Source organism: Erithacus rubecula (assembly GCF_903797595.1).
Source record: "Erithacus rubecula genome assembly, chromosome: 3".
NCBI classification, from domain to species: Eukaryota; Metazoa; Chordata; class Aves; order Passeriformes; family Muscicapidae; genus Erithacus; species Erithacus rubecula.
The window spans coordinates 5,609,114-5,619,613 of NC_136689.1; the positions used below are offsets into that span (position 1 = coordinate 5,609,114).

Consider the following 10,500-nt stretch of genomic DNA (forward strand, 5'->3'; position numbering starts at 1 on the left):
TTAGGCTGCATATCAGGAAGAAATTCTTTACTGCGAGGGTGGTGAGATATTTGAACAGTTTGCCCAGGGTGTCTGTGGATTCTCCAACCCTGGCAGTGTTAAAGGCCAGGTTAGACAATTCCTTGAGTAACCTGATCTAGTGAGAAGTGTCCCAGCCCATGGCAGGGGGAGGTGAGGCAAGATGGGCTTTTAGGCCCCTTTTGACCCTTAGCATTCCATGATTCGATGAAGTTCTCTTGTGCCACAACAGTACCACAAACCTGTGCAATTTTTCATAAGAGTTTGACAATTACCACTTTAACAGCTATGGTTTATGTCTTTCTGGACACAAAGTCTTCTCAGCCAGAAAAATAAAAAATCCCCTCACAAGGTATCTTGAAAAGAGACCAATGGATAAACAAAAGCCTATTGTCAAAGACCCTTATCTCCTGGCACATATTCTCTGCTAATGGGCCATCTTTAAACCAGCTGGGGCAATCATCTTTATCTTCCCACAGCCCATCCTCCCTCCAGGGGATATCATCTGCTGCTGGCCCATTCAGTCCCAGTGCATGACTGATAAAATTCCATCATCCCACTGGGAGATGCTCCAGCCAGGGGAGGAGACAAGCCTTTCCTACCCAGATAAAAACTGAGAGTTTGGATAGCAGGACACCTGCTTGCCACTGGATTCCAGAGGAAAGCCAGACCCTTCCACATCATCCCTGGACCTTCAGAAGAAACTGCACCTTCTCCAGGAGCACTGCTCCAGCTGAACCACATCTGCCACTGCAGGAGGATGCAGCCACCATTGAATGGGACTGCTGCCACCACCCTGACTGACTGACAGGTGTCAGCTTGGATTCTGACTCTGGCAGTGTTTTGGGATTGTTCTTTGTAATACTGCATTTCTATTGTAATTTTCCTAGTAAAGAACTGTTATTCCTAATTCCCATATCTTTGCCTGAGAGCCCCTTAATTTCAAAATTATAATAATAATTTAGAGGGAGGGGGTTTACATTCTTCATTTCAAAGAGAAGCTTCTGCCTTTATTGGCAGACACCTGTCCTTCAAACCAGGACAAACCCGCTGTATGGAATACATCACACAGCCCATTGTGACAGTGGCAGTGACAGTGGCAGTGACAGTTCCATCAGACCCTGCTGCTGCTGTGCCCACAGCCCTGCCCCAGCTGCTCCAGATCCCATGCTCCCTCGCCTCACTCTGGGAAGGAGCTCAGGGAGCTGGATTCCCGAGCATTCCCTGGAGGCAGTGCCAATCCATGGGGTGCAGGTGGGTGCCTGGGGCTGCTCAGGGCAATCCCAGCTCAGGGGGATGCAGAGGACACTGCCCTGGTGCCTTTGCTCCTCCAGCCATGAGGGATGTGTCAGAGCTGTGCCCTGTCCTTTCCTCCTTGTCTTTAGGAAAAATTAATGCTGCTTAATTAGCTGCATTTATTAGCCAGCCATTCTGACAATTCTCTGCCCCTTCCATCAACAGTTTGGCTTTCATGCTTTATTTCTTTACTTGGTTTATGCCATACAAAAGGTAAATTGTCTGTAGAGGATGACATTTTAGTTACAAAAACCTCAGTCTTGCATTCTCTTAGGAAATACTCCTGACTGTTTACTCAGGTTAGTTTTGAGATAGTCCTTTGAAAGCCTTACCAAAAATGTGTCCCTACATGAAAAAAAGCAGATGCACAATTGTATCAAAACTACAGTTTAAGTACTTCTTTGTTTTTACATACTACTGTCTTGGGCCCTTGATAGACCTATTTCAGGAACAAAAAGTTGAAGTACCTAGCCCAGGCAAAGCTTTATACTTTAACTGATAAGATCAAAAGCCACATATTTTTCAAAATTTTGCCTCATTATGAGAAAATACTGCTAACATTAAGTTTTGAAATGTAGCTTACCATGCATTTTAAGAGTTTGGTCAGCTCTCATTAACAAAATTATTATTTCTGTAGTTTATTTCATTTTATAGAACAGCAGAAGTCCTGAATGAGTCAGAGTAAGGTGTTCCTGTCTCCAGCCTCCCAATTCCAAGTGTTGTTGGCCCATATTTTTTTTTTCCCAGCACTGAATATTTTAAACTTATTATTTGAAAGGCAACAATACGTACAAAAGTATGAAAGCTTAATAAATCCTCCCCTTCAACCTCACTACCCCAAGAAGTGTCAGCAAGAATGTAACTGAAAGTTAAAGAAAAGGTTGGGCAGCGGGGTGGGGGGGAGGGAAGATACAAAATACACAGGAAAAGAAAGAAATACATTTCCCAGGTGGAACTGGAGATGCCTCCACAACAGCATGCATTTAAGAATTGGCATTGCTACATAAACCAGTACTACCCAGCCTTTTCTGCACTTGGCTGTGTTCAAGGAGGGTTTGTAGTTCACTGTTTTTTTTTGGCAAACACTCACATGCTCACAACCTTAAGTAAACATTAAATCCAGTTATGCAGTCCTGATCGTGCACTCTTGTATGCAGGAGCTCCGGGCACTGGGCATGAAAACAACCTGAGTGACATCCACAGCTCCAGTGCAGAGCAGGCAACTCCTGACACAAGGCACCGTGCTTGGAAGAAAGTTACTCCTTCATTTAGGAAGAACTCAGATGCTTCATACTTGACTTGCATTTTTTTGCCAGCACAATGAAGGAAATGTCCTGCTTCTGCTTGACTTTTTCTTCCTTGTTGGAACAGATGGTGAAGGCTTACAAATACGTGACTGGTATTTTTTCAGTGACTCATAGCTCAGAGCCACAGGTTTCAGAGGGTGATAAGAAGCTCACCAAGATGGATGTAAGCGTACTTGAGGAGCAGTATGACCATATAAAACAGAAGCAAAAACTGCAACCACACATTATTGTATATAAAACAGGTACGCTTATATTTGTAGGAAAAAAAAATGCATATGTAATGTAAAGATTATTTCTTTAAATCTTTAATAATATATAGTTTATTGCTTTTTGTGTTCAGCTTCATTAGAGGTAGAAGTAAATTCCTTTTCTGTCATTTTGGGGGTTTATTAGTTTTGCCGAAAGGTGGTTTTATATTTATATCAATAAGCTTCATGTCAGTGAAATATTATTATGTATTTGAAACAGATGAACATATTTAAGGTAAGGTTTTACAGGTTTTATATCAGTAAAATAAAGTTCTAAACATAAATAGTAACCGTTACAGTAACCATGTTCTTCATGTCTATGATAAGTGTATTTGTGCAATGTATTCTGTAATATTTCTGCTCTCTTGAATGCTTCCATCAAAACCAGCAATTCTGGTCATCCTTCTCTTTTTCTCTTCTCTATCTGTGTGTAAAGAAAAACTACAGGAAGCAATGACAAACATCAAGGAACAAGCACAAGCTGGGGTTTTGTTAAAAAATACCTTTAATTAAAAGTCATAGTGGGTAACCAAGATACAAGCTTTGAACAAAAGGTCCTATTTTGAAAGTATTTTCAGTGCATATTGCTTGGAAAGTCCATACTAGAAAAACAAGTAATAATATGTATCACTCGTGTACCTGCCATGTCAAACAGATTTTATATAAGAAACTTGCAATTATTTTGAAGTTTTTAGTTAGACTACTGCTGACAATACCACACTGATACATTAGCTTTCCAAGTTAGAGTGATATTGAGAATACTAAGACAATTAATGAATTTGTCTCCTGAATTTAATTTTAATATAAAATCCATCCTTCATTCACCTCTCATATTAGTATTTAGCTCAACAAGTGTAAAACTTAGGTTATTTAATTATTTACATTTTCCTCTACATTTTTCAGCAGTTCTAGTCATTGTCTGTGCCAGACTTCATGAGGAAAACAATCAGAAAAAAGCATGTAATTATGAACTATGCAACAGATTTGCTTATTCAATATCCTTTCATCCACATATTTTGAAATTCTCATGTTAAAAGAATTAAAATCTCTGTGAGGAAGAAAAAAATATATACAACCTTATTTTATCAGGTATCAGAAAGCAGCTAACTTGAAGACAAAAGAGCCCATCTAATCAGTTATAGCAAAAAATGTTAGTTAAAGAAAGGGAGCAGAAGTCTTTGTTCAGATTGATTCAAATAAAGTTTCAGATATACTGAATGTAATCTGAGCAGATTTTTTGCAAGGTCATTTGAAGATTAAAATATGTAAGAAAATAGAACTACACAGTTTCTAGGGAGTTCAAAATGTACTATGGCTAAAAATCCACATACAAGTATTTTTATATACATGCACACCTGCTGCACTGAACTTCTATCTTCAAACAACCTGTGTGGAAAGAATTCATGACACTGTTAGCAGTCATAATTTTGACGTTTTTTGTTATGCTGAGTTCTCAAGGGCCTAGAAGTTTATCTTACACATTCCTGTGGAAACTGGGAAAACCTGTTACATGGCTCAGCACTTTGCACCTGTTCCATGCATCAGTTTTCAGGAATATATGGAGAACAAATGAACATTGCCATATCAGGATTGCCCTACACTACCCCAAAACTCCAGGTAGTTCCAAAAGGCAGTCTATGTATGTGTCAGTGATTTGTACTGACAGCAAATTATTTCCCTACCTAGAGGTTAAAATTATGGCTGTGCTGGGAAGGGGGTGACAACAACATCACCACCACAAACCCCACACATGCACACAAACCTCAAAGGCCAGACACACAAACTCTGATGGAAGGAGAGCACCTAAAAGTCCCTATCAGAGGTCTTTATTCTTACCAGTAAAACCCTGCTTTGCTCCTGCCTGTCCTTCCGTGTAACCACAGGGATTTTGAGCACTGTGAATTTGTTGCACCACAGTTGGGATGGTAATTCCAAGTTTTCTTGAGGACTTCTAGCTTTGTATGTCACTTTGTGTCTGCAGGAGTCATGTAATTGTGGACCTTTAAACAGAACTTAGGACACTCTAACTTCTTCTATTTTTTTTGACACAGGGGTTAGTAACCAAAAAGTCACCTGAAAACAGCTTTGTTCTGTTTCTTCCCCAATACACACAGCCACATTCTTCTGCCCACTCCTGATTATTTGAGAACAAAGACCATGACAAGATTTGAAAGGCACCAGTTAGGGGACAATACAGCAGTGTATTCATTATTTATTGGCTAAGAAGCTGAAAAGCAGTATTTACTTTAGGAATTAAGTGGGAGTATTCAGCACATGCAGTCACAACAGAATAAATACTGGGACTCTGACTGCAGAAAACTCTTCCAAGTATTTCCCAAGCTAACTTGAGATAAGATTAACTTTTGCCACTCCAGAAACTTAAAAGTATCTATTAATGATGACAGCATATGGCCAGATGGTAAACAGGTCTGTAAAAAGGCTAGAGTACACAATTTACATGGAGGGGAAAAAAAGACAGAGAAACAGAAAGAAAGGTCTTTGCAGCTTTCTTTAAAAGTTTGGACAGTGCTGGAGGTGTGTTAATTCAGCAGCCAGTGGTTCAGGACTATTGCAACTCTATCCAAGGTCATTGCTCAAGTTTATGTGCTGCACCTGTAGCCAAGCAAGGAATCAAATCAACCTTGAACTCAAAACCAGTGCACACTATTAAAATTAGACTAGATTTGTCACTCTGAACTTTCTGATCAGCTCAAGACAGATCATAATTATTCTGATGACCAGTTAATAAAGTTCTAGATGTTCTGATGTTGCCTATCAATGTCAGTACAGCAAAGAGCACAGTTAACACCACATGAACATGCAAAGTTGCTTTACCTCAGTCTCTCAGTTCCATTCTCTCTTGCTTTTTCTCTCACATTCAGAGAACAAGCCCTGATTTTCACAGCTTGGTGCTACACTGTGCTGCTCTACAGAACACACAGGGCTCTGATTTGCACGTGGATCTTTTTGTCACCAGCCAAGCTCAGCTTTATTCCTTGAATGAGGTCCAGCCATAACTTTGATTTTCATTGTTGCATGGTAGAGGACTGTGTGTTCTTATCTCTCTGAATGGAGTCACCTTAAGAAATTCTGTTAACACACTTCACTGTACAGATGGATGCACAAACACACCTGTATCTCAAAGCTCTGCACGTGCCTTCTCTTGGTAAGGCAGCACGAGAACCAAGGTGGCCTGTCATGGCTCTCCCTCCCAGCCATGCTGCAAAACAGCCCTTATCAGACCAACCCTTCATGGCCAAGGAGCAGAAAATGGTCTGTGATACTATGCTGGGGTGGTTGTTTCAGCAATGGGAGCCAAAGGCAGCAGTGAAAGCCCTTGATTTGCAAAATCCCTGTTGTACATGTCCATTGGTGCCAGTAAATCAGCTGGGCCTGACATCTCCTAACACATTTGTAAAGATGACACAAAAGGCAGCTTTGAAGCAGAGCTTGTGCTGTTGGGTTTTTGTGCAGGCAGCATCGTACTCCAACTAGCTTCTTTTCAAATTCAGGGTTACAATCTTTTCAAAACAGTTGCAGAGACACTCAAAATATAATCAGGACTCTTCTATGTCTATCTTTCTCCCTTTCATGTGTTTCAAAACTTACACTGCAACAGACACAGACACTATAAGTCAACCCTGTAAATAAGGCCAGCATTCCGGACAACCCCTATTTTAAACTAAATTTATACCAACTGAAGTATATTTCATTAGTGTCAACAATTATCTTTACTGTAATAGATCAGTTTCTGTTCATTTTCAAGGCATAGAAAACCAGTCATGTCCAGCAATCTGATGACTGCTACAAGTAATTGAAGCAGAATTATAATTTCTAATATCTTAAACATTTTTAACAGCAACTTTTATAGTGCTTTAGAAATGAAGCTATAGGGGTAGAAGAATAAAATAAAATAAAAAAGGAAAAAAGGAGACCAGAATCTCTCCAATTGTTACAGCTACTCTATACCTTTCACAGAGGAAGCAGATTCCTGTAAGTTATTATTTAGGCAACACTAGTGTGATGAGCTATTTACACAATTTATGCTGACTAGAATAGTAAAATTGCAGTAAAATATTAAAATACAAGGCTATAATGCTAACGATCTCTTATTAAGAAAAAGAAGACATTCACAACTTGTTTTATCTGGAAATAGTCACAATATTATTAAGTTGTGAATACAAACTTCAAACAGTATCAAACAGAACATTTTTGTCTTTCAAATTACAGCACTTGCCAACACACTGAGCAAGTCCCTACTCACCTTAGAAGTTTTGCTCACAAGCAATTAATTACTGAAAGTCGATTCTCAATCAGTGCTGTTAATGACTCTTAGAGTACCAATTAGATCAATATTGTCTTGATAATTTTCCATTTTCATTTGACTAAAACTAGGATGCCATTTATGCCCTCAGAGCTGCAAAAGTAAGCATGAAGTAGTTCTACTCTTTAACCTGGCATCAAAAGAACTTGCACTACTCTCAGCCACTGAAAGAAAGAGCACAGCTAAAACCCATGTTAAAGCTTTTCAGATGGGATTATGCTGCAGAAATCATACCCTTGGTGTTTGCCACCATAGTAACATGCACAAATGCATTTCTCCTGCAGGTGGACATGAATCTGTTCTGCCAGAATCAATTGTCAACCCTGTCCTAATTAATAAGAAAGTTAAAAGATCAAAGTCATGTAGAGGAGACGTCCCTGTCAGGAAGGACACAGTGGAGACAATCAAAGGTGGTGACTCAGAAGATGACTTGCTCTGGCGCATCCACCTGGGAACTCACCGCCTGGGGCAGGCCCCTGCACAAGGACATTCCTGGGATCTTTCCCAATGCAACAGCTCACCATGGAGTTTTGACAACCAGAGACTGATCTCAAAGGGAAACAGCACAGCAGAGAGCGAGAAATCAGCAGGAGCAGGTGAATTACCCGAGCTCAGGCAACTGGGAAGCACGAGCGTGTTGAACAGTCTCAGCAAAGAGAACGGCTGCAACATTTCAAGCTCCTGCCAAAAGCCTCCTCTGAAATCAGCCACTGCAGCACTTTGGGCACATCAGCAGATTTCTGCTACAAAATACATGCCAGCCTGCAACAAACTGAACTTTTACCCTTTCCCAAATAGGAAAGGGCCCAGGATTTCTGAAGCAGCAAGGAGGCTTGGGTTATATGTCTCACAATGAAGACATTCAGTAATACCTAAAACTTAGTCAAAAACTTAGACTAAAACTTAAAATACCAAAGTAGTCTTTCTAGTTACACAGATCAACCTGCTGAGGTCCACTACTTTTATTAGTCATGGAAGATTCTGACTATATAATCTTTAATATCTTTATAATTCTTAACATATAATATCATAATTCACTTTCGAGATAGTCAAGATCATTTCTGATGTATTTTTAAAATCAATTAATAAAACATCTGCTCATTTCTATTGTTGTAATGACACTCAGTAAATACAACTTTTTTCTCATACATAAAATTTGTCATAATATATTTTCGGTTCCCATCTACCCCCAATGCTTCATTAGAAAACTAATGAGGTTTCCCCTTCTAGAAGATCTTCAGAGGGAGAAGCCCCTCTCTTGCAGGGGCTTTTCAATGACACAAACAGGGTCTATGCATCACCCACTTCTGGCTGCAAGTGTTCACACAGGTCTCTTTTTCAAAAGTAGGCTTCACAAAGATGGGAAATATCTCCCCATTTCATAATGGGTAGCCATGGCATATCATAGTAACTGAGTATTTTTCTTTACAGTAGTTCAGTATTTAAAGAATGATTTTAAAAAAATAGATATACCTAATAGTTATAACAGGGAAAAATACTAGATAACAATTAGTCCACATGAAACAAGAAATTCCCTGGAAGGAAATACTTCAAAAGCTTCATTGTCCTTTCATTGATTTAGTTATCTTAATTAAACACAGACCTTGAAAACCTTGGTTTTAAAGTCAGTGCAGGTTTATGCATGGACTAAGTAACTAACTCCTTTGTGAAGTTTTTCATGCAAACACTTTGTCCTTTCCTCAGGCTTCTCTAGCATATTACTGTGCCTTGTACTGACTGGAACTAATTTAGAAAAAGCATTTTTCCTTTGGAGTATCTTTCAGTTTAATTTCCAAGGACATTATGAAAGAGCATTTTCATTAGTTCATAAGTTTTCATTTGTTAGTGGAGTAGTTTCAGTTATGAGAAAAGTTGCTATACTAACATTTCAAGAGACTGCAATATTGCACACACACAATTGTCTAATGAGAAAATTCTGGGGTTTTTTTCCTAAAGCAGCTGTAGTGAAAATGAAACAGAAAAATAAGAAAAAAGCCTAAAACTTCAAATACTAAAAAGTCCTGTTTCTGAAGGGCACTTGATCTATAAAACCTTTCCTGTTTACTTCTTCATGTGGCCATCATGGGCAGGAGCTTTCATCAGTTTCTACAGATGTAGCCAAGTTCCAAGCACTGAACTCAAGACTGCCATAAAGCAAGTTTACTCTGAGTTTATCACTAGGCAAGCCTGACTGATTTATGCTCATGGACAAACGTGGAATCCTGAAATTCTAGTTCAGTGTCTTGTTCACAAGCCCATGACCCCTCAGAGGTTCCCATTTCCAAAGCAGGAAATGGGACCCTCGTGGTAGTTTGCCTGACTTCCTAAGGAAAATATTAGGACAGTTCTGCATTCTAGAATAAAGCACACTGCTGAGCAATTATTTCAGTTACACATAAATAAAATAGAGTAAAATAAAATGAAATCTCTTTGCTGCTGGGACAGCATGCAAGAATGACCCCACATGAGTTACTTGCAACTGGTGTTACTCATTAAAAGAAAAGTTTATGTCTTTTACAGGCACCAAAAACATTCCAGGAACAAGCCCCAGCCCCCTGAGGACCTCAAATACAAAACACAGTATTGAGCAGCCCATGTTATACAGCCAAATCCCTGAAGCCTCACATTTTGGGGAGTAGAAGTGACACTGGAGCACTGCCACAACCTGAGGTGTTTTCCAAGTTTTCCACACCCCTCACATATTCCTTCAGCCCAGTCTCTGAACCCAGGTTAACTTCTGACAGCCTTACAAGCAGGCAAGACCCTGCTCACTCCCACTGATGGGGAAATACAAACTCCCACCCTAAATCTCACCAGCAACACTGCTGCCTTCAAAAAATACAGAAAAAAAAACCCCAGAAAAATACAGAAAAATTACAGAAAAAAACCCTGCACACTTCTGCCTCGCACACACAGAGGTGGCAGATGAGGGGTGGCTGCAGCCCCAGACTCTCCTGGAGGGGCAGTGCCTCAGGCAGCCTTGGGGACCCCCACCACATTCCAAGGATGAGCCATCAGATTCTCTGGAGCCAGAAGCTCCTGCTGCTGTCACAGAACTGAGTTCATTAATTGGTGTGCAACAAGGCAAAAATTAGACACTTGAGAGAGACATTGTTTATTTCAGAGTTGTACAAGTGTAGGTATTGGTGGTCTTCTACTCACTATCAAAACTTCTTACTATTTATATATTTTAGCAAACAAAGTCATTATTGTTCATCTGCTACAAGTTAGACAGTTCTTTTCTTCATTAGGATTCTATCTTCCACTGGTTAATTATTCTCTCGCTTCTTATGCTAATAACCACTTT

At 39.7% G+C, this 10,500-nt stretch overlaps 1 protein-coding gene across 1 annotated transcript; it reads left to right on the forward strand.

Moving 5' to 3' along the window:
- Nucleotides 1-1,138: 1,138 nt before the first annotated feature.
- On the forward strand, nucleotides 1,139-8,314 carry LOC306800446 (uncharacterized protein C9orf152). The gene is given in 4 exon segments (XM_079302551.1): nucleotides 1,139-1,272; nucleotides 2,472-2,863; nucleotides 7,478-7,986; nucleotides 7,988-8,314. Coding segments are annotated over 3 exon segments (813 nt in total). The 5' UTR covers nucleotides 1,139-1,272; nucleotides 2,472-2,634; the 3' UTR covers nucleotides 8,063-8,314.
- The last annotated feature ends 2,186 nt before the right edge of the window (nucleotides 8,315-10,500 follow it).